We start from the raw sequence: 19,304 nt of genomic DNA on the forward strand, positions 1-19,304 counted from the left end.
AAGTTCAAAGAAGAGTACGATGCCGAAGTGATAAAAAACAAAGGAAAGACGAAATACGATGCAAAAAGAAAACGACACGTGCCAATAAAACCGACAACTGGATATGTTGCAAAGTCTGTCCGATTCTTTTATACTGATTTGGTCGATGCAAAAGGTGACGACCCTGAATTCGTAAAAGCAGTTAAACTTGCATCCTGTTCATAAAACGACCTAGAGTTTTTGCAAGATCCTTCCTCTTGTCCACCGAAAAAATCGCGAGGAGCTGGTGCTGGTCGTAAAGTGAAGGCCCCAGAAGTAAGAGTAGCATTATTCCACTGGTTCGTAGACGTGAGAGAATCGTTGAAGGGACGTTTGCCGCGACGTTTGTTCAAGCTGAAAGCACAGCAACTTTATGGCGAATGGCTCATTCAAAACTCAGTTCCTGAACAAGAGAAACTCAAATTTAGTAATAAATGGATTAAATCCTGGGAAAATGAAAATGGAGTTAGCTTAAGAAAGCCAAACAAACGCTATTCAATCAAGAAAGAAGATCTTCTGATAAGACTTCGTGATTATCTCCAAAATGTCTGGGCAGTTCGAAAGTTCTTTATCGAGAAATATGGGGTTGATCCTCCTATTGTAAATGGGGACCAAATGCCCCTTCACAGAAATGAAAGTTCACAGGAGAAGACAATGTCGTTTAGAGGTGAAGAGATATTTGTTAAGGAAAATCATAATCTTTCCAGGGAGCGCGTTACTGTATTCACACAGGTTTCAAGAGTTTCAAACATTAAATTGCACCCTGAATTCGTCTTCAAAGGTTATAGCAAAGGTAGAAATCAATAATGTCAATTACCAGTGGTCTCCGAGTGGATCTTATTGATTAGAGCACATGATCAAAACGATAAATAATCTCCCGAATCGTTTCAATCCCTTCACACAAAAGAATTTTGCAATTTACGTCCTGGATGATTACGCTGTCCACCTAATGCCAGAAGTTAGAAAAGCTCTTTATCAACGCGGCTACATTCTAATTGTGATGGGCGGAGGTATCACTGGTTTCATTCAAGCAAATGATACCGATCTACATCGCCGTCTTAAGGCATTATACAGACACGAAGAAATGGATTCGATGTTGAAAATGCTGGAAGTGGATAAAAACAAAGTCCCTTCACCGAAACGCGAAGATATGGTCAAAATGCTTTTGTCTGCTCGGAGAGACGTTCCAGATGACTTTGCTGAGGTATTCAAAAAAACTGTTCGTTACCAGTTCATTGGATGGATCGGAAGATCACCTGGTCTCAGACAAACTGTTTGCGCTGATCGGCAGTGACATGCAGACATTTCGAAAGAAGCTAACAGAATCACCTGTGTCCATAAACCTGTAGTCGGTTATTAAGAACCTGATTCCACCGAAAGGTATTCGGAGAAACCACGAGGGTTTGGAATTGTTGGATTATATCAAAGACGATCGTTACTTATTAGAAGACGAAAATGGAAATGAAACTGATGGCACAAGTAACGAAAGTGGAAGTGATAGCGAACAGAAGAATGCTGAAACACAGCCTGATTTAACACCAACTGTGGCGGTTGAAGCTACAGCCAATCCTTCCAATAGCATTCCATCACTGACAAATGTTTCAGATGATCCATTGATTAATAAGGACGCAACGTTTTTAGATGCACTGCAGAAGGTGTTTGAGGAAAATGAAACTAGTATTTTTTTCAAGCCACATCTAAAAAAAAATGAAATCAGCTTTTTACGAGGCTCGAAAAAGCATCAAGAAACGAATAAAAGAGGCTCATGATAATACCGATGTTGAGCAAGAGGACGAGGGTAACATATTTGATATTTTACAAAATATGTAAAGAGAAAAACTTATTTGAACTGGACTTCTGTTGATATTTCTTCTTTGGACTTTAGTACTTCTTTATTATATATTTACTTGTTTTCAGACACTAATATATATGTTAATAATTAACAAAAACATTACTTAGTTATTGCTTTAAGTATTTAAAAAAACTCGAAATTTTACAACCCCCCTGCTTATTCAGTTTTAGTGGTATTTCCAACCCCCCCCCCCCGCTTATTCCAACCCCAACCCCCCCTTCTATTAGACACCAAAGAGTAAGTCTGTAATCATGGTCTGCAATGACAAACATTTTTCTTTCCAGTTTGAAGCTTTCTCTTTCCAATACATTTGGCTATCTTTTCATTTCATAGACATAAGAGAACTTATTTTGCTACTAGGAATTGTTGAAATATCAGTAATGTTAGGCAAAGCAGTTTCCTCAGCTAACATAGAAGCTTGGTGGAATTTATTGCTTTGCATAAAAGCAGCATTTAAACTTTCATTAGTAATACCAACCTTCTTTCCAGCTTTTTGTATCAATTCTGGCGTAGCTCACTTTTCCCACATACTTGCAAGAGACAACTTAAAGGCTTCTCTATTAATTGTTTGATGTTGATTGAACAGATTTTCTTTTGCATTAGCATAGTGTTCATCAAGTGCCTTGTTAATTTGATCAAGTTGTTGTGTTACCCCCAGTAGTGTCTGGAGATAATATATATATAAATATATTTCTTTTTCTCTAAGAAATCGAAGTAAAGTACAATTGAAGCGAGAACTGTGACCATCACTCAGTACAACAACAGGGCGAAGTATTTTTTTGCAATCAAGTGTCTATCGAATAATTTAAAAAATGCAAGTAAGGATTTGTGATCTTGTAATCCATTCTCTGTTGTCAAAAGTTAGGAATAATTCATTAGTTTTGCACCACTCTACAGCTTGGTTTATTAGTTTGTATCTTTCATCTCAGTTAAACTGCTTTACAGCTGCTTTAGATTTATTGCTTGACTTTTTTGTTATAGAACTTGCATTTGCTATTACTCTTAGGCTGAATTTTGGTTTCATTTTTATTTTTATGTATGATAAAAAACATTTTAAACTATTAAAACAATTACTCTACAAGTACTGTAATGTAAAAGTGCATACATATATTTATAAGATACATATATCTAGCAGATAATACTATACAAAATATCTCCACGATAGAGATAATCGTTAAGGAGATATAAAAAAAAAAAAGATTGTCTTTTTAAGGGCACCCAGCCAAAAATAGACAATTTTTAAGTACAAATAAAATAGTAAAAATAAAATTGAATAATGTTTTTAACCCCCAGGAAGAAATTGTATGACTCTAGACAAAATAAAAATATAAAAATTTCGAAAAAAATACTGCTACCAAACTTTTAAAAGCAAATTTAAATTTGTTATCTTTTTAAGGGCACTTTACTTGTATAAAAGATAATTAAAAGCAAGAATAATTATTAAAATATATATATATAACTTTATATGAATCATACATTTTTTGATAACATAAATAATGTATGTTATCAAAAAACCGAAGTCAAAGTTTTAAAAAATCCCACTAAAAACCCTAATATTCGCCATTTTGAGAACAAGTTAATGGTCTTTTACCCAGTGGGCATGCATCATCCGCAACACATTTTTACGGACTTCTTACGGACGTCGCACTATGAAGCGAAAAGTTCAAAAAGTGGCCATAAGTGGAATTTTTTTAATACACCATTTTCATTATTTTTTTTTTTACAACTTATTAGAAAAAATATCAAATGATAAGAAAAATATATATTTTGGTTCTCTCATGTCTACTATCCTAGTCAGAGAGTTGGAACAATAATTTAATAAAAGCGTTTATTACTTTACAAAATTTTGAGTTTTGGCCACTTTTTGACCATTTCGCTTCACTGTGCGTCGTGCGGACCAGCATGCCTACTGGGTAGCTTACAAAAAGCAACGATTAATAATATGGTTTTTACCTTAAAAAAAGTCGTTAAAGTATGTTTATCATGCGCAATTTTTTATGGCTATGAAAATAGCCGTTTTTTTGGTTTATTAGAGAATAAATTGTAATTTAAGTAATGTACTTTTGTAATAAATTTTAAAAAAGAATTCAACAGTTTTGTTTCCTATAAGAAGAATTTCTGAAATTCATAATCGTTTTATCACATTTAAAATTTATAAAATATAACCCTAAAACTGTTTTCTTAATAATAAAAAAAACAGCGTACAATGCGATAATAGTTATTAATGGATTGTCTATATTCTCACATTCTACATTTAACCTTTATTTGAAATCTTAAATTAGTTTCATTTCGTTATAACACACTTTCGTTATAACACTTTAAAATAATGATGATGATGGAAACCAGCTCTGTTAATTGCGCAATGTAACGGTAATTAATTTCATTAAAAAAGAAAAAGATTTTTTTGAAAAAGTTTTTTAAAAAATGACGAATATTAGGGTTTTTAGTGGGATTTTTAAAACTTTGATTTTGAATTAGAACACTTTCCGGTGATTTTCAGGTCTATGTTTTTACATTTTTCTGAATCAGCATAAAGTTCTCTATCACAATCAATAACAACAACAAAAAAAAAAAAAAAGGGGGGGGGGGGGGAGGAGAAACAGCAGTAGCGCCTCTTTTTAATTATTTTCTTTCATATTTCTTGTAAAACCTTATAAATGCACACCTGTCACCACTAAGAGCTCTGATCGCCATAATCTTGAGAGACCAATCTTGGCTTCAACTTTTTTAAAAAAAAACAATCCAATGCGCCCATCCAGTTATATTTTGAAATCAGTGTTAAATTCTATAAAGTAAACAAACCAGCATAATAGTAGTAACTTTTTGTATAAAAGTTCAATTCATTAACATATTACCGACAAAAGAAACACAAAATAGTTGTAATAAACAACTTGCAATAGATTCAACAGGTTAACAATTTAATTTCATATTTAGTAAGTATTTTTATATTGAGTAACTTGTTAAGTTTGGTAATTATTTTTAGTGCATAATTATTTTTAAGTACATAAAATTATTTTTAATTGCATATAATCTGTAAATCTAAATGTGACTAAATAAGAAATAAAAATATATTCATTATCTGTTGATATTTTTTACTATGCAACTAAATATATTTTTCAAATAGATAATATTTAAAATGGGAAAAGTTGAAAAGTTATTTAAAAGTAAAACTTTTCACACAAGTTTTTTGGTTTACAAGACTACCAGATGATCTTCCTGTTAATAACCTTCCCACATTTAAGAAAATTGTATAGTTCAACTACAAGCTCAATAAACAACTTATAAACAAATCATTTCACAAATAAGCATCAAACTTGTTGAGTCATCTTAACTTTATTTGTTGGTCATCTAAACTTTATTTGAGATTTTCTGCATAGTTTATTCTTATATGTATACAGTGGCGTACCTAGGGTAAATAGCGCCCTGGGCAAACACCGATCTCGCGCCCCTCCTCCCCCCACATAAAGTGCTTAACTACAACTTTTTAATAGATGATGACACAAACTTTTAATAAAACTTCATTATTCATTATAAATAAACAATTTGTTTATGTGACATATATTAAAAAATTTTTTTTCTAGCTTTAATTGCTGCAAATTTCTTAATAACACTGTCAAAATCAATTTCTTCGGTAATTTCTCGCTCTATGCTTAGCCTCTTTTGCGCCCCTTTTAGGTTGGCACCCATGGCACGTGCCCTGCCTGCCCTACCCTAGATACGCCACTGTATGTATATAATATTTAACAATTTAAATTTAACACTTCTTCAAACTGGTTAGATGTCATTTTGCATCTACAGAAAAAAAAAACATTTTATACGTTTGTGATGAAGAAAAAAAAGGTATTTTTTTTCCATTACCAATATAAATATTTTTTTTATCAACAATATATTATTTGGAATATATTAAAATTTGGTTAATCATAAAAAAAACATGATTTTTTTTAAAAAAATTTAGCTTTACCAGTCATATTAGGTGAACAGAATTAATGATGTAAGTAATTTTTTAGATTTAGCTATTCTTAAATCTATTTCATTTTTTTTGTGTGATCATTTTTTTGATGACAATGCTTGTGATGCTGATGGTGAAAATGTTGAAAACAGCCATGGTCCTGAGTTTTATGAAGAAATGCCTATATCATACATTTACAAACCCTTGGCATCAAACATGAGAAAGAGATAGAAGTTATTAGAGTTGATGATAAAAAAGATAAAGAAATGCTTGTTCACAAAATTGGTTACAATTTAGAAGGCAAATCAATAATGATACCAGGAATTAAAAAAGAAGAACATCTTAGATTTATTTCAAAAAGTAGAATGAAGTCAAGAAGTTATTTGACACATAAAATTGTTATGAAAAGAATTTGTACAGACAATTGTCTAATTGTTAAGCTAGAAAAAAACAATAAAAAGTTATATTTAGTAGGATGTCAACTCCACTATAATGAATTACCGTTTAGACAAGTAGTTATTTTAATTGATGGAAAACAAATGATCCAATAAAATATAAAGGTGTAATTTGTTAATCTATTTCAAAAGATTCCATACATAAACTCCTTACAATAAGTTTTTCTACAAAAATTCAGAAACTCAATCCTTTGTAGATGAAGCTATTATTTCTAATTTAAGTAATAATCAAAACTATATGACTATATTGTTGGTGTAAGTAAAGGTCAATTCTCCTTAGAATATGCAATTACAAAACCGAGACCTGTGAACCATGCAAAATGGTTGGCGCTTGCATTGCATATTATGTAAAAATATACGAGAAAGGAAAATCTGTCTTCAGAGTTGATTATAATAACTTAGTATATAGTTTAAGTATATTCTCCAATGTGGCTCACTTTAATAAGGTCAGGTCATAAAAAGATTCAGCAAAAATTTTTTCTCAAAGTTATTGAGCTGACTAAACTACTAGATGAAATACAAGATGTTATCTTTAGAAACTTGGCAAGTAATTAGTCTTGCTGTTTACAAGAAAACCTCTATTGCATGATTTTCGATGATGAGAAAGGAAAACCTAGACCAAGCTATAAAAATAGGAAGCTAAATGAGGAAAACAAAAAATTAAACTCAAAACAATTATGAAGATTGATTTTGGTTATAAAAGTTGGAGTAATCTACTACAAATATCTTAATTTAAGGTGGAACCTCCTACGATTTATTTTTCATCTGTTTGCCTGAAGAAGGCAAATAATCTGGAGAGGCTCTGCAGCTTGCATATTTTCCTAATAACTTACAACCAGCTGAACGTGGTTTAAAGTTACCGAAGTATCAAAATTATTTCATAGTCTCAAAAAAAGACACAACTTTAATCTAAAGATCAGAGTACAAATGAAAATTACAAAAATGTTAACAAAACTGATGATTTTATTCCAAAAAAATTATAAATAATAAGTATAGTTACGCTAGTAGTAATATTTATTTAAGTTGATCTATTATTTTTGGTTTGCCGGGACCTATATCGAGAAGATATTGAGGGAGGTGCTGATTTTTTTAGTGTTGATTTCTTGGGGAGAATTTTTTATTTCTTGATTTTCTAAAAAAAGAGTTAAACTTTTTTAGGGTGTCATCTTTGTTTGGTTTGAATCGCTTTAAATTATTTCTGAATGGGTGCCACAAGTGCTTTACATATTGATGATTATCAATTTTAACAAGCTTTGTATATTGATAATTATCAATTTTGTAAAACTGATGTTTTGATTTTAGTAGATCATTATTATTGGTACTTTATATTGATACTTTAAACAAACTAACCAGGTGTTGATCTGAGAGGTGCCATGTTCAGTACCCCATCCCTAATGTTTAAAGGGTGACAGGTGACAGCAAATTAAAAAATTAATTTATAAAAACTTAAAACTGGGGCTAAAATTTGGCCTTTAATATTTGAAGCCCAAATCAGCTTTAAGTTTTTATAAATAAATTTTTTTGAAATTGTGATTGGTTTTGCCCATAACATTTTCCACACCCACACCAATTTTCTCCGTGGAATTGCCTTATTCATTGTGTACCGGTTATATTGCTTTTTTTTTTTTTTTTTTTTTTTTTAAAGAAGATGGGTTGTCAAGTTAAGTTGTTTTGAATAATGGTATTATGCATTAAGAAATTTCTCGATAAGTTTTGTGTTGAAAATTACTATCGAGTGAACTTTCGAGACACACTGAAGTTTACTTATACCGATTGGACCTACTAAACCTATTTAAAATATGGCTCTCTGGGGACAAGGGGATCCACGATGGATTGTTGAAGAAAGACCCGATTCGAAAAATGTGAATAACTGGCACTGGTAAATCATGTGTTTTTAAAGATTTGAAATCTTTTGCTTAACAAGTTAAAAACAATTTTCGAGTAGAAATTTAGTTAATCTAAGTTGATACATACATACATACATACATACATACATACATACATACATACATACATACATACATACATACATACATACATACATACATACATACATACATACATACATACATACATGCATGCATGCATGCATGCATGCATGCATGCATGCATACATACATACATACATACATACATACAATTTTGTTAGTGCTTTTCTTTTTGCTATTTTTTTTTAATAAGAAGTTTAATGAACATTTAATCTTTAGGACTGAAAGAGATGCAACAAGCTGGTCTAAATCAAAACTTAAAAGTTTATTCTCTAGTTTATCTAAAGAAACTGATGAAGGTATTTAAACTTGATACAAATGAAACCTTTTAAAATGCTTTAAAAGTGATCAATACTGTTAACTCTTTGTTTTAATAGGAAGTTGGAATATTGATAACGTTAAGACAATAGAAGGGGAAGCAACTATAAAGTAAGATTTTTCATTAAATGTGCTAATACATTAATTTCTTTATAAATACTTTATAAATCTTACGTTACTACTTCTGCAGCTAACTAAGCTAGATTCTGATAGAGAATTTTATGCTGATATAGAATTGTATAAAAAGATAGGTCTCAAAATCAATGAAAAATACTCTAATCTGAAGTTGACAGTACAAAGATAAACAACAATTTGCTAATACTTGCCATCTTGAATTTTTTTTTTTTTTAGCACTAATCTTTTTAAAGTACTAACAACCTGGTTTTTATTTTTATATTGAAGAATTCAAATAATAGATTGTTATGGGAATTCATATCGTTTAATTATTATCATAACAGTTTGTCTTAGCTGGATTATTCTTTAGTTGTCTAAAGTATCTTTTAAATTTTTATGGAATATGTTGAAAAGTTCTTTTATTAATTATAGACTGCTATCAACTTTAAAACAACTAAAACTGTTTATATCAAAAATGCATACATTTTAAATTATTGACTTTGTTTTAACACTTCAAGTTAACCCCCTGTGATTTTTTTTTCATCTGTCATATAAAAAGGAATGTTTCAAAAAAGAACATTTTGCAAAGAATTTTAAGAAATTCCATATTCACTATTTGATGAAAGTTCATCTTTTCAAATACTTTTTTTCTTAAACAATAATAAAGATTTTTAATAAAAATATTTTCAGAAATCCTGTTATAAATTAAAATTCATAAGAAAGAATCACATGTTTAACAAGAATAACATGTTTTGTAGCTCTTTTGTGTGTCTGTTACCCTCAAAAGAACTTTCTGGTCTATGACAAACCAAAAAACATTTTGTTTATGGTCAATACCAGGCTGTCAATGTTTACGGTTGAAAACAAAATCCATCATAAACTTAGTTAACTCAAAATGGCCAATATTAGCGATTTGTTGTATATTTTTATACTTTCAACTTCAGATTAGAGTACTTTTTATTGATTTTAAGACCTATGTTTTTGTATGATTCTTAATCAGCATAAAATCCTGTATCAGAATCATTAATAAAAGTGGGGGGGGGGGGAGTTGGAAAGAAAGTTGATTAGCGCCTCAAAAGACTAGATTGTCAGGAAAGGAATGAGACAAATAAGAAAGATAAACAAAAAAACTTTAAAGATGCTGTTAAGCTGACTAGGAAATTAGTTATATCTCAAATATTGCTTTACTTGTAATACGATAATAGAAATTTATTTTAGAATACTAAGTTTTAACAATGGAAATTTCAATATTATAATTGTTTTTACCAGTGCAAAGTTCAGCTGAATGCTACACTGTTAAAGCAATTATGATATTGCTTTGAAATGCTTTTTAAACAACTGACACATAAACAGTGTTTTAAATTATAGATAGTGCTAGTGTTTTTAATGTATTTTAGTGTTGCTACTAGCATTACTGTAATCTGATTCAAAAAAGCTTAAGATATTATATTAAAGACCATAGCAATAAAAAATTCCTTAATTTTCAGTCACTGTCAGTTGGCAATACCCTTAACTTAACTCAGTTTTGAAATAAAGTGACTAAATCTGTGTTAAAAATCAAAATCTGAAATTTTTACTAATACTTTTTGTACTTTATAGTTTATTTGCCAGAGTTAATCACAAAGGTTTAAGAGTTTATAAACGGTTTATAGTATCTTGAACTTTTAATCAGAAGCTGATTTAAATTTTTTTTTTCACTTAAACAATTTTTATTTTATAGTAATAGAAAAGGAAAGTTGATCTATTTTTATGAATGGCTCATTAAACTTGAGTATAAAGGTAAGAGTAATTAAGTATTTTGAGTTTTCAATAGCAATTATAAATCTCTTATTAAAAACACTGCATTAAAGTAACTGCCAGCTACCTGAATGAAGTCTTTTCAATGTAAGACTGGTTGTACTGTAATTACAGAAAAGAGGATTTCTGCACTCAAAATAAAGTGTGCAAAATGGTAAACTTGAGGAGCTCCAATTCTACTTAAGTACTTGAGTTTTCTTAGTTATGTTTTCTCTTTAAATTTATAACATTGTAATTTATATTTCTAATAACTTTATCATATAAATTTGGGTCCACTTAAAGCTGGAAAATTGGGAAATACTTTTATTATGCTAAATTGGGAAATACTCACCAAATTTTCTTGTTGGAATTGAAGTTAGGTACCCATAACAACCAAATAAAAAAAAACAAAATCATATAAAGCACTTGATATATTAGTAATTATACCCAATTAGGTTGCATTAGGATGATTAACTAAAATGTAATGAATTTTGATACAAAGAAGGTGTCTCTGGATCATTATGCTTAGGTAGAAAAAAATGGAAATAATAATTGTACCTTGGTAAAAGAAAATGGAAGGTCTGGATAAGTTCCATAAGTAGCCAGAAGAGTTTCAATCCAATTTTGCAACAATCTTGTAAACTCTATTCAAAGGAGATGCATCACTTTCAAAAAAGCATGTTGTTGATATTTTAAGTACTATGTTTACTGTTGTGATACCAATATTAATTTATCACAGTTTTTTAAATTTATTTTACTATTTTGTTCAAAATTTTAAATTTTAATTGCTTAAGTATGACACCCTGTTGCAAGATTCATTTAAGAAGAATTTTTCTTGAAAGCATAAAAGATTTGGTCAATATCTTCTCTAATTTTATGGTACTTTAAATAAGCTTCATAATAATACCTCAACTCTGTTTCAGAAAGACTTATATAACTAAGTAGATAATACTTGCACATAAAAAAGGTTGAAATGTAAACCTGGCAGTTGCTTTGTTCCTGTGTGACAATTTCACCTATCTACAAAAAAATTAAAAGATGTAGAGTGATTACTTGCACCCTAATATGTATCTTTTTTTCTTTTTCTTTAGTTTTTATCTATGTGTGGTCAATTATATAATAATAGTATATGTGATTATATGTAATTATATGTATGTGGTTATAATATATGTGATACATTATAACCACAGATATATAATCATATAATTAAAAACAATTATTTATGTGTGTGGTTATGAACTTGTACATAGATGTATTTTTATGAAATTGCATGTATGTATGTGACTATGTATTTATGTGTATGTATTTACAGATTTTTATGTATGTATGTATGTATGTATGTATGTATGTATGTATGTATGTATGTATGTATGTATGTATGTATGATGTCTGTAATTTTGCCAGGTAAAGTCTCTGGAAGTGACACCAATCACACTGGTACAATTGAAATTCCAAATTTAAGTGATGAAAATGAGTCAAGTGATGTTGATGTATGTTTGATATGTATTGTATGATATTTGGAAAGTTTTATTGCTGAGGTTTGCATTATTAAATTAAATTTTGTATCCAAAGGTTATATTGAGCATTTTGATACATTTCCTAAACCATTTTTATATTAAAAAATTTGATGATTAAAAGAAAGTTCTTATTGTAACATTAAGGTAACTGTAAATGCTAATGGTGACTCAAAAAATAGCGAGAAATTAAAACAAATTGTTCGGACTACTGGAGTTGATTTAGTGAGAAAACTGTGTGCTCAATATGTGACAGATATGAAAACAGGTATTTCTATTAACTACTATTCTAATAATTTTTAATCTACTGAAATCCTAGCAACAGTGTTATAAGATAAAACCCTCTTTCAAAAATTAAATCTAAATATCTTTTACAAATACTAAACTGCAATATATCACATCATCCTCTAAAATGAACAAGTTCTGATATAAAAAAAAATCTGACAATTAACAATGTAGCTCTTCAATCTAGTTTGATATATTAGGTTCTAACACTTTCTTCCCTAAGTTTTGTTACAAAGTAGCTTTGCCTTTTTTAAATTTCCATTATAACACTTTATAAATAAAATTTCGGACATATTTTAACTGCATTTATTATGTAATTTATTTCATGCACGCAAAAAACCTTTATACTTATTTGAAAGAGGATTTTATAATCTATTTAAATTTAATTTAATTAAGTTAAAAATATTGTTTGTACCCAAAGAATAATTGGAGAGCTGAGAATTTGGAAGAGCTTGAAGCAAGAACTAGATATTGTTATTCAAAGATGAATAAAGAAATTTTCCTTACTCAAATAAAACATCTTTCAAAAAAACTTTATAATATTGTTAAATATGGTATTTGAAATAATTATTTTAATATATTTATTAAAATAATTATTTCAAATACCATATTTAACAATATTATAGCAATTATTCTTGTACACAAGTCGTTTTAAATAACCCCAAAAGTTTTCAATTGGTCTTGCTTCTGGAACGTTAGCTGGGTTTATATTGCTCTTTTTCATTTTCATTCTCTTAGTTTTTACTGCTTGTTCATCATTCATGAGAATTTAATTCTTGTTGTTTTTGGTACACATGATAATAAATCTAGTAGAGTATTTCTTTCAAGATAATCTTTAGAAGCTAACACCTCATAAGTAAATTTTCAGACAAAATTTAAAAATAAATATTTTAAGAACTAGTAAGTTTTATTATTTAATATTTCAACTGTTAATATGTTAGTATACGTAGTTTATAAATATATTTATCCTCTCTTCAAGAACAAATAAATGTTCTCACACCCATTGCTGCTGGGTTAGATGTGTCCTTAGACTTTGTTTCAGTAAAGCCTCAGAAAAGTTCCAAAACAATTAAGCATCAAATAGTTAAGGTTCATGTGCTCAAAAGATAAAACTTGTTTTTCTTACACCCAACTCCCTATCAAAGGCATAGCCAATTGATCAAGGTGTTCTTTAACACAATCAATATGATCAAGTTTATAAATGTACATTTCTCTTATGCAACAGTACATTACAAGCTGTGGTGGTGGTGGTGGTGGTGGTGGTGGTGGTGGTGGTGGTGGTGGTGGTGGTGGTGGTGGTGGTGGTGGTGGTGGTGGTGGTGGTGGTTAATTCTACAGATAGTTTAAGAAGTATATTTTGTTAATATAAGCTATAAAGTTATATTTCTTTATCTTCAGCATTGCTTTACTAGTTTGGCATGTTTCAATTTGAATAAACATCCTGAGAGCTTGATCAGAAAGGGAACTTATTCAACAGTTTGAGTTTTAGAATATGGGGCCTAACTCATTCATTTATATTACGCATTTATATTGAACATATGCAAAGTATTTATTACATCTATAAAATTATAATGAAAGTTTTTATCAGATTTTTTTTGCAGTTTTTTTTCAAAGCATTATGAAATTTGTAATTAAAACATAATTTAGCAATATGTTTGTTTTTGCTTTTAGAATATTCTACAGGTATGGTACTACCAACTAAAGATGGTGTCTCATCCAATATTCCTTTTGAAAAACCAGCCTATAAGGTGGTAATATTTTAGTACAAATAGTTTGTGTAAATATTTTTATTCCACACTTTAATATTTATAATATGAAAATCAACATTTTATCCTTAGAATATTCAAACTAGAAAATTAATACTACATCCATTAAATACAGTTTGAATAACACAAGGGTTTCTATAAGTATTTCAAATTGTTGTTAAAAAATTTAATTAGCCTTCATTTTTAAATACAAAATTATGTAAAATATGATCTTCATAAGCTGCCCTAAAAATATTCTCAGTTATAAACTAGTTAAAAATGAAAGATAGAAATGCTAAGTAAGAGACAGCAAGAGAGAAAAAAAAAAGCTGATGAAAAAAACACAAGATTTTCTTGCAAGTGATGAATTGTACCATACAAAAGTTTACAAGACTTTTAAATACTTAAAAAGTAGTTGAATCTGTTTTGTGGAAAAAGAGATTAGTCAGAACCAAGAAATTACCAACCCTATTGGCTGTAAGCTGCAATCAAATCCTAGCAACTATTTCAGAACTTACCAGAAATGCTTAAGTATCCAGGGAGACAATCCAACAACTGACTCATGAAGATTTAGGCCAAAGAAAAGTTTCAAGGCAGTCCCTACTTTTACAACAAGTTTCAACACCAGCACAAAGAGCTCACAAACATCAATATATTAAAAAGTAAAATTCCACATGTTTAGACCCCTTAGATGTAGCCCCCATCATTTTTAGACATAAATTCTTTAGACCCCTGTGTTTGGTCTGTTACAGAGTCTGGAGTTAACTAAGACCTATCCAAATGTGGGAATCTTGAAGTCTTAATTGGTGAAGATAGGTCAGAACTTAATCTAGACTGGCTGTGATGAACTTATGAGGCAGTATACAATGTGAAGCTGTCATGAACACCCATGGAGGTTATGTTATATTCCAATTCAACCAAAAGTTCTTGAACTGGTTTAAATTCTTAGTGTCATACTTTTGTGTATTTTTTAAGATAATAACTTTTTTAAATGTCAACATCTTTTGGCCAGCACTGTATAAATGTATTCTTTCTGAAATTCCCCTCTTTGAAAATGAGTTTTATTTAATCTTCTAAATTGTTAAAAAAAGAAATTGAAATTAATTCAAATGATGATCTTGAAAAAGCTCAAACAGTACTTCATTGAAGGTTAGACCTTACTGATGAATGTTTTCTTAAAGCAATATGTTTGTTACATTAAGTATCTTTTACTATGTATCTATTACTATGTATCTATTAGGCTCTATTACTAATTAAATGTAAAATTAAATACATTAGTAGAAAGTAGCTTTTAATTGTGTGCGGCGTTTGTAAGTTAAAGAAAATCTTTAAATAGGTTTATTATTGTATTGGTTAAGGATGTATTATTTTAATGTAAAAACAATTATTGACACTGTAGGATTAAACAAATTGTATTATTCTTTTTTTAAAATTCATCTCATGAAAATAGTAATGCAAATAGTCATTAATGAAAACTTTACTGTTAGGTATTATATTGCTATAACACCATAACATATGTTACATAACTAATTACCTAAGTTATGACTGAACTATATGACTTAACCATTTATTTTAATTATTTAATTTAAGCATTTCCTGGAGTTCTATGAAATATAGAGTCCTGCAGTATCCATCATTTTCCATTGCTAAAGATAATTCAAAAAGTATTTGAAAAAATATTTCAAAATTACGGACTCTAACAGAAAATGAAATACATATGTGCATGTTTTTCCCTGTGCATTTTTTACCTCCGAAAGTTGTGGATAATGTATTAATGATAATGATAATATAGAAAATGAATGCAATTTTTTCTAGGTTAATGAATGTATGAAAGAATTAAATGTAAAAGAATGTAAGTAACAAAAGTTTCTTATTGTTATTATCTCTGTTGATTTTTTTTTTTTATCTCTGTTGATTTTTTTTTTTTATCTCTGTATAAAATAACTTCGTTCTTGTTATTATCTGAAGAAAACTTCTTTATTGTTACTATTTCTATAAGCACTACTTTACTATATTTTTTGTTAAGCTTTACCAAAAAACGTTTCACAACATGTTGCTCTAAGTTTACAAGAACAGTTTCAGACAACAGCTGAAGAACTTTACATAACATTGACGGATTCTCAGGTAGCGTGTTTAAAATTTTCCATTACCATTATTGGTAAAATGAAAATCTACTCGCTCTAACACCTTAATTTCTCATTTTTATGGCTTTATATTTACGTATTGTCATATAGCGCATATCTGCTTTTACGAGATCTCCTTGTGTTTCCAATTCAATAAATGGAGGTGAATTCTCAATTATGGGTGGAAACATAACTGGAACTTACGAGACACTGGTAACTTAATAAAATTTATCAGCACTCTGATATCTTGATTTTTTAAATATTTTTCTAATCACCTAAAACTAACATCTAATATTTTTTTAATTTTTTTAAGGTTCCATATACAAAAATAGTTCAGAAATGGCGGTTTAAGGAATGGCCCCAAGGTAATATTTGTTTTTATTTGGTAAATTAAAGTAATAAAAAGTTAAGAAAATTTGATTATAATTCTGGCGTTTGTTTTTAGGTCTAAACTCAAATGTTGTTATGGAACTTGAACAGAAATCTGACTTTACCTTACTTAAACTTACTCAAACAGGGGTTCCAGACTATGATATAGTGCGAACTGAGGAGGGTTGGAAAAGGCATTTTTGGGGACCTATAAAGCAAGTTTTTGGATTTGGAGCCCAGCTGTTTTAAATGTTTGAACTTAAAAAATAACATATCAAAAAGTCTTCTAATCTCTCTTAGAGATTATTCGACTGAAGTAGTGGTTATTTCGTGATTTCCATGTATTATCAAATTTTGTGCATTGTAAATTGTTTCGTAATATTATACTGTCAAACCCAAAATTTACTCAGCAATATATAAATTACTGTAATCCCCTGCTGCAGTGTTCTCCAAACTTTTGTGTTATACCCCACTTAAACCTTTCTAAAACTCTTATCCCTATATGAAACAAATCAAAAACTGAATTATTCGCTGAATAGACAGTCAACATACGTTTAGCTAAAGCTTTTGCCTTACATGAGGCGTGGAATAACGTTAAGAAACACTGACCCTACTGTAACTTGAATATTTTGGGAACCCACCTCTAAACCGTTTATAAAAATTTTCTGAGTTTTTTTTTTTTTTATGTATAATGTCATACTCTTGTGTATTTTCTAAGATAATAAATCTCGTATGATAAGTATGACCACATTTTCTCTATATACATATATTTAAAGTATGTAAAAGTGTAAAATAGCTTACAGCTATTGTACACATTTTATAAAATTGTAAAATAGTGGAAAAGCCCATGGATGGCCGAAGTGCGAATCGTTTAAAGTTAGGCACATGCGGCTTTAAAACTCTAAAACGGTTCAAAACTCTAAAATTGTTTAAAAGATTGAAACTCTTAATCTACAACAATGAGTCTGGTCAGGAATTCCCCCAAAATCTCATATGAGTTTTCAATTGTTAGTTATAAAAAAATGCAACTACTGCACAAAAATGTCATGATCGACCGTGATGGTCGAACAGTTACAAAATGTCTATCGGCTTTACATATCGACCCCCTTAATGCAAAACAGTTAAACATAAAATTGTTCAGGAGAGTACTTTCATGTTTAAATTTTTTACTTTAACGTCCTAAGTCTTAACAGCTCTAATACGATAATACATTGTCTTTTAGAAGTATTAGTTCGGTTTGGGATACTATTGCAAGTGGTTTTAAATTCAACCATTACCGTCCGAAAAAGAAATTTCAATTTTAATATTTTTATAGTAAAAATGCTCATATTATGAATTTTTTTCAAAGGGTTTTATGAAGTAAAAACATTTTTATAAGCTTATATTGATATTTTTAATGTAAATATAGAATAAATAACAAGAAACATTTTTAAAAATTCCAACTCTAACACAAAAATTGCTTTTTCTTCTACAAAACTTGAACCCACCACGTCTCTAATGTTGAACATCAGTTTTGTTTTGATTTCTTGTTAATCCACAAGATTTTTTTAAGTTCATCATTTTTGCTCTAGTAATCAAACTAAAATTGATAAAATTTTGTTAGAGGAACTTAAAAAATACATTTAAAATGCCCAATTCTGCTAAAACTCATGCTAAGTGTCGAAACATAGTTTGCATCTCCAAATGGTATAGTGCGACTGAGCAAATCAAGTGGGGGACCTAAATTACCACTGAAACTTGGTAAGTATTTTTTCACTGGTTTTTGCCCAACATATAACTTTTCATAAGGTATATTTATTCTATTAATCCGTTTTAAATTTCAGTCAAAGCTACTCCAACACAACTGTTTAAGGATCCTCTTCCAACTTTCTTAAGATGAGTCTGGGCATTCCAACCAGTCACATCCTGAAGACTCCTAAGCTTTGTAGTTCTTCCTTCAAAGATTCTGGAGTAAAGAAACAGCTGATTATAACAATCTCTGAAGGAATTCCAGAAAACTATGAAAACATTAAAAACCTGTTGAGGTTCACCAATATTAGAGCTTTTTCCTTTGTCTTGTCTTGTGACATGAAAGTTATTAATATTCTTTGTGGACTTCAGTCTCATTCTAGCAAATATTCTTGCTGTTGGTGTGATGCAGGCTCTTCAAATATTGGAAAATGTGGTACATTGAGAACTTTTGGAAGCATCAGAAAGGCTCAGCAAGCTTTTGTTGCTGAAGGAACTAATGTAAAGGGTGCTAAATGCTTTGGAAATGTCATCAACATGCCCTTGCTCAATATTTCAGATAAAATACTCATTCTAAAAGCAATACCATCGATGGAACTTCACCTACTGATGGGTGTGGTCAACCACCTTTTCAAGAGTCTGAGCAAAGTTTGGCCAGAGGTCAAAGAATGGCCAGAGGTTTTAAACATTCCCCTCCAACCCTTTCATGGAGGACATTTTCACGGAAATCATTGTCAAAGGCTGTTGAAAAATATTGATATTCTTCAGCAAAAGGTTGAAAGAGCAGCTGTAAGTGCAGCATTTGCCTATGTTGAAGCATTCAGGCAATTTGATAAGTTAGTTACTGCATGTATTGGAACCCATCTGGATGAAAATTTTCAAGAACACATCGAGAACTTCGAAGCTGCATACCTTGCTCTTCCAGTCTCAATCACTCCAAAGGTCCACATTGTGTTCTTTCACGTGGCCCAGTTTATCCCTCTGAGTAATCAAAGTCTTGGAATATACAGTGAATAAGCCACTGAAGCTCTTCATGCAAACTTCAAGCCTCATTGGCAACAATTCAAGAG

General features: G+C 29.8%; 1 protein-coding gene across 2 annotated transcripts; it reads left to right on the top strand.

Moving 5' to 3' along the window:
* The first annotated feature begins 7,934 nt into the window (after window positions 1-7,934).
* On the top strand, window positions 7,935-16,907 carry LOC149889827 (activator of 90 kDa heat shock protein ATPase homolog 1-like). 2 transcript variants are annotated; one of them, XM_090085439.1, is made up of 12 exons: window positions 7,935-8,153; window positions 8,482-8,561; window positions 8,640-8,691; window positions 10,415-10,473; window positions 11,875-11,960; window positions 12,132-12,252; window positions 13,941-14,017; window positions 15,830-15,866; window positions 16,041-16,138; window positions 16,249-16,350; window positions 16,451-16,502; window positions 16,583-16,907. In XM_090085439.1, exons 1-12 carry the CDS (start codon window positions 8,074-8,076, stop codon window positions 16,753-16,755), a joined length of 1,017 nt encoding a protein of 338 aa, XP_089941565.1. In that variant the 5' UTR covers window positions 7,935-8,073; the 3' UTR covers window positions 16,756-16,907. The 2 variants fall into 2 exon arrangements, with proteins under 2 accessions (XP_089941565.1, XP_089941566.1); XM_090085440.1 differs by having other exon boundaries at window positions 7,990-8,153; window positions 11,875-12,008.
* Window positions 16,908-19,304: the final 2,397 nt, after the last annotated feature.

The sequence above is a fragment of the Hydra viridissima genome, unplaced genomic scaffold (genome assembly GCF_058129835.1).
Source record: "Hydra viridissima isolate aposymbiotic clone 2 unplaced genomic scaffold, HvirCarnegie_v1 scaffold_4, whole genome shotgun sequence".
In the NCBI taxonomy this organism is placed as follows: domain Eukaryota; kingdom Metazoa; phylum Cnidaria; class Hydrozoa; order Anthoathecata; family Hydridae; genus Hydra; species Hydra viridissima.